General features: G+C 30.9%; 1 protein-coding gene across 1 annotated transcript; it reads right to left on the bottom strand.

The window, feature by feature from the left end:
• Positions 1-2,095: 2,095 nt before the first annotated feature.
• On the bottom strand, positions 2,096-4,089 carry Tsp_01761 (GTP-binding protein YPT1; the record flags this gene model as incomplete). Its single annotated transcript, XM_003377537.1, has 4 exons — positions 2,096-2,351; positions 2,412-2,592; positions 3,535-3,802; positions 4,002-4,089. Coding segments are annotated over 4 exons (661 nt in total), but the record flags the coding sequence as incomplete, so codon positions are not given.
• Positions 4,090-5,848: the final 1,759 nt, after the last annotated feature.

Raw genomic sequence — 5,848 nt, 5'->3', positions numbered from 1 at the left:
TCATTTGCAAATTATTACAGAAATTTTTAAATAAATTAAAATTAAATTTCAATAAACTGCAAACTTCAATAATAAAACAGATTGAATGACAAATATTTATTAAAATGCTATTGTTGTATTAACATTAAGATGATTCAGGCAAAGATTTAAAAACTTAAAAGTTAGAAAATCATAAAAAGAAATGCAGTTAAATACAACTTCCTGTTTACCATCTTTTGAAATATTTGTAAATTAAATATATGAATTATTTATAAAACAGTTTATTAAAACTGCTAGTTTTATTTGAAAACAAACTTTTCCTGTTATTAATTATGAAAAATATATTTAAAAAATCGCATTGTCCAGATTAAGCTTGATATGAGGAAGCAAGCAATGTAAAACGCTGTAAACAGGAGGGAAAATTCCATCATTTGATAATAATTTTAGAAATCAATAATACAGAAAATTAATGTTCTTGTTGTTTTGAATGGAAATTAAAATGGAAATGATATTCATTTAAAGGACCCAATTGAAGAGAAACGTAAAGCATTAGTTGAGCAAAATTAAGCGTAATCAATAAAAGCGACTTATTTAGCTAAAGTGAATTTTACGATTAAATGGAAAACACGGCCACTGTACAATATGAACAACAGTAAAAAAAGAAAGCAAGCAAGTATTGCTTTCTTTTTTATCTTTGAGCATACAACAAACAAGAACAGCAAGAAATAAAACACAACTCACCTATTTACATAATATACATATATTAATAAATGATAATTATTGAAGAAGGTATTTTGGTCTTGTTCCATTGCTTTGAATAAAATTTCATTTCAAATAAAACGATGAATTTAAAGTGATTCAATCATCCATAAGCTGTACAAGACACCTGATGTGCTTTTCAGTATCGACTTATCTGCTTCTGGGTGAACAACGCTTATTATTTACCAAAAATTGATTTTCTCCTCAAAGTGCAAAGACGAAGCCAATGACGACCAATCATCGTCACAATCTTTCCTTCAATTTCTTCTTACATACAGAGAAAGTGAACCTCTGCTTACTGACTGACAAATCGTGAACACAGGATATTCAATTTTTACTTGAAAAAGTAAAAGGGGCTTCACGTTTTGTTAATCCATTTTTTGGTGTCTTGATTTTTATATAATTTCGGTGTAAATTCTTAATATTAAAAGTGTTTCAATGATCAATAGGATTAAATGAATGATCACGATCACTGTGGTGAAGACTGTCGTCGACAGAGCTTTGTGGAAAACAAATTTCACGGACGTGAGCTTGAAAGAAGTGAAACGGCTACAATTTGGAGGAGGTAGAAATTAATTGCCCATGCTTTTATGTGCAATTGAAGCAGTCGTTAAGAGACAACGCAGACTTTGTAAAATGGCGTTTTAAAATTATTGGAAAAGGAATGCAATCAAACGGAAATCAACAATTATCCATCGTTTCTGCAAAAGCCAATGCAAAATACAATGAACACTTTTTAACGACAATATTATAAAATTCATTCTGCATTTGAAAAGATTTTTCCACGACAATCGCGTGTAAAAACGGTTCTCCTTTCATGCCATTTCATTTGATAATTCATGCTAATTCTGCATCGCCAAATCACGCTTTTCATTTCAACCATTCTTACATCATCGACATTTTTTAAGAAACTTAAAAAAAATTTTTTTTTCTCCAATCAAACTTTAATCTCTTCCACAATTGCCAGAATATGATTATTTATTCGAAACAAAAGTGGAAATATTTGCAATGAAAATAAAAATTTTCCATTACAAATTAATTGAATCCATTGAGGTTAATTTAATAAATAGCTGCTAATTGGAAAAGGTACTTACGTTGCCAAACACATGCCACTTGGTAATTTCAAAAAAAACAATATCTTTGAAACAGAATCAGTAAGCTGCATTTTATTAAGCGAAAATTTAGCTGAATTTTATAAACATACCTGATAGTAATCAGTCACAATTGCGCAGTAAGAACATTTTGTTGGGCAAAAGTTGAAAAATTATTTTCACACATTAAGTAGTTTTTTTCAAAAATTGTTAAAATCATACAACGACCAAACCGGCTGGTCTTTTTAAAAATAACACAAAACATTCTAATTTATGATCGAAATAAATTTAGTAATAAACTTCGTCACTCAAAAAGAAAAATACTTAAGCATCAATGAAATAAATTTAAAATAAAAAAGCATTTCATATTAAAAAATGAAACAACAAAATTATTTATTTCAAGTAGCATTCGGCCGGCTTCCGTTACAACAAGGAACATTTTGCACTCGAGTCAACAGATTGCTCAAACTGAAGCTTTCAACTTCGTCAGGATGTCTCTGCCTTCTGAAGTATTCGTTGAATCTGAAAGGAAAGACAATTATTATCACATTCTAAGATAATTATCCTTTTTATTGCACATACTTCGCATCGTTACTTTTCATCTCACGAATAAGTCTACCGGCAACTTCGAAAAATAGCTGTTCAACATTTGTAGATCTCAACGCGCTGGTTTCCAAAAAATAATCAAATCCATTTCTTTCGGCAAATTCTTGACCAATTATCGTCGGTATTTCACGTTCTTCTTCTTTATCACTTTTATTGCCTAAATTTCAAGAAAAAAGTCTTTCATTTTCTTCATCAACACGCTCAACTAAACATTCCGCATGCAAAAAGCAATTGAAGAAATCAATCAAACACACCTCACTTCAGCTGCACTAGAACAGAATTCAAGCACATCAAAAATGTGAAACATCACGATTACAATCTCCATATAGCTACCATTCACACTCGATTGAAAAGATTACGCAAAATTTTTCCATCTGAATTACAGTAAACTGTCAATTGTACTTGATTTCTTATAATGTAAATTACTTCATTCCTTTCAAAAAAATATACAGACGTCAAATATTATGTAAATCAGCTTATCAATGAACGATTCATTTGTACAAAGCTGAAGTTAAAGCTAAAAAATAATTTGAAAAAAAACAAATATTCGTAAACACTGAAGTTGTCAACAAAGTAATTAATCGGTGCATTTATCTACAGCAAATGGTGACAATTTGTCATTTATCAATCAGCAGAAATTAAACGCTCTGAATAAACCCGAATGTCGACAGCTGCACATCGTTATGCTTTCATTTTCAGCCGACTATTTTGCAAAAGCAAACTCCCCTTGAAATGATGCTCGTAGATATTTTCATTTATTAAATAAATGCATTTATGGAAATCGTATTAATTATTATATAATAATCAGATATGCAGTTATTATATGAAAAAACGAACAAATTAAATAATGGAAATGAAATCGATGTGTTTGGGAAATCATAAAACTTTCATGAACACATAAACTGAGTTGCTTAGTATTTGTTTTGTTCAACATTCGTCATAATATGGAACAGCTGACCACGAAGCAGTACACTTTAAGTAAACAATCGTGAAAATGCGTGACCGCAAAATGATGCTATTTCCCTTTTAACACAAACCTTTTACATCAACGTCAACAGTTGACTGCTGCTGAAAAGCACGACACGGCAGAATTGCTTACCGACGAGTATTTTCAAAATTTTCTGATTGGCGTACTGTTCCATCTCGACAATCCATTCCGGAAGTCGATCGAACGTCGGCTGGCATGCCACATCGTAGACTAAAATGATCGCGTGGGCGGATCGATAATAACTCTGAGTAATTGAACGGAAACGTTCCTGGCCGGCCGTATCCCAAATTTGCAATTTAACCTTGTCACCGTCGACTAGTAAAGTTTTGATCATAAAATCTACCCCAATAGTGGCTGTTTGACCAGGTGGAAAAACGCCCTTAAATGGTAAAAGTCTATAAATTTTCTTTTCAACAACAACAACAACAGCAACAACAACAATTGATCAAATTTGTCTTGCTTTCCGAAATATGCAAAGCTTTGTTAAACAAGAAAATAAAACCGTTTAAAATTATTTAAACACTCATATAATTGATGAAAAAACAAAAGAAAATGTGAAAAATGAAAAGAAACAATACTTGAGTAAATTTTCTGACCAAGCATGTCTTCCCCACGCCGGCGTTCCCAATTAAAACGACTTTGAACAAATATTTATAATCCTCCATTCTGAAGTAATTCAAACAATTAAACTATCACCAACCAACGGCAAGCACTGGCACATGCGGAACTTGAATTATTCAAAGAATTATAACTCTATTACAGTATACAAAATGCTCAAGTTCAAATTAAATATTACAAATTATACAGTTTAATAATTTCAAAATCATTAAACTTTCATTTAAAAAATTCATTAATATAATTCATAAAATATACTTTCAAAAGTTTGTTTTGGACTTTTTTTTATCAAATAAACGGCATTTGACGTATAGTAATGTACAACTTTACTGAACTAGCGGTATACGTATAAATCCTTTCGTAGAAAATCAAGTTTGGTTTATTGCTATTACTGAATGCATTATTATCAGCAATGATCTTTATAAAGATTTTATTGAAGTTAAATTTATTTATATTTGTAAACGGACACACCCACACCCACACCTACATACAAGCGTATACAAACATGCATAGATGATACGCTATTGCACAGTGCTAAAAAAATCCCAAATCAAACATCCCGAGTCAGTCGATCAATTTATATTCAATTCAGGTTGGATGACGCAGCATTACGGATGGCATTTCAAAACATAAAGCAACAGTGTATTTTGTGATGGACAACAGTTACAAATTACTGCAAGCGATATTGCGACAAAACTTTTTTCAGCACTGCCATTTCCTTTGCAGGAAGGAAACTTTTTTAATCTTAAAAATTTTTTGAAATGAATCACTCCAAAAGCCATTGTCGATGTTTTGCATTTTAAATTTAAACAAACGTTTGTTTAAACTTTTACACGTGATGCATGAATGACATTAAAGCATTCTCAATTGTCGACAGTTCATTTGAATTTCCACCCAATTATCAGTGTGGTCCAATTATCAGGCGGTGAGTTTTTTATTTTTGATAGCAAAATAAAGAATTGTTTCTCATCCAGTGCAAATATCTGGTGTAAAATTGTACACAAAGGCTTTGAAAAATAATAAAAAAAACCAACTTTTTCCATTTTTGAAATTTTTAAATATCACCGTAAAATAGTTTCAAATTTCAGCATTCTCATAAAAAAGATTTTGATCAAATTATAATAATAGTTTTTGATTTCAGAATTTGAGTTATGTACTCGAACGAGGAGACTGAAAATGAGGAAGAAAAAGTAAAATTGTGCAAGGATTATTTTTTCATTGGATGCTTCTGCTTGCCAATGATATGGTTGGTCAACACAGTTTGGTTTTATCGGATGGCATTTTCGTCGAGAAAATTCAATGGCAAAACGACGATGCGCAAGTATGTTACTCTCTCTTTTGCTGGGTTTTTGTTCTGGACGGCGTGGCTTCTTGCTTGGATAGTTTACTTCTATACACAACGTCTGCAGTGCGGTATTTTCTGTGATCAGTTGATGTATCTCAATCCAGTGGGAACATTGTAGATGAATTATTATAATTTTAATTAATTTATTTTTATTTAAAAAAGATAACATAACATTTTTGATAAAATTTAAATAAAAATTAAAGAATACTAATTTTCTTCAACAAAGTCAATGCTAAACTGGTAAATAAGGGGAACATAGCTAGCTGGTTACGTGTGAACATGAAGGGCATTTAATGGCAAATTGATCTTTTTATACAAATGCCGTTTTTCAATTTTCTGCTTTTGACAAGCGATGTGATTAATTTGTCTATTTTTCAAATTTAAAAGCTGCAACATGGAAAAAAAGTCAATCAATCATGACAAAACAATTTTCCCTTCGAAAAGTGAATCATTCAAATGAATACA

This window comes from Trichinella spiralis (genome assembly GCF_000181795.1).
Source record: "Trichinella spiralis strain ISS 195 chromosome Unknown Scfld4, whole genome shotgun sequence".
NCBI classification, from domain to species: domain Eukaryota; kingdom Metazoa; phylum Nematoda; class Enoplea; order Trichinellida; family Trichinellidae; genus Trichinella; species Trichinella spiralis.
The sequence above is the reverse complement of the archived record's forward strand: the minus strand, read 5'-3'. Positions and strand labels throughout refer to the sequence as shown.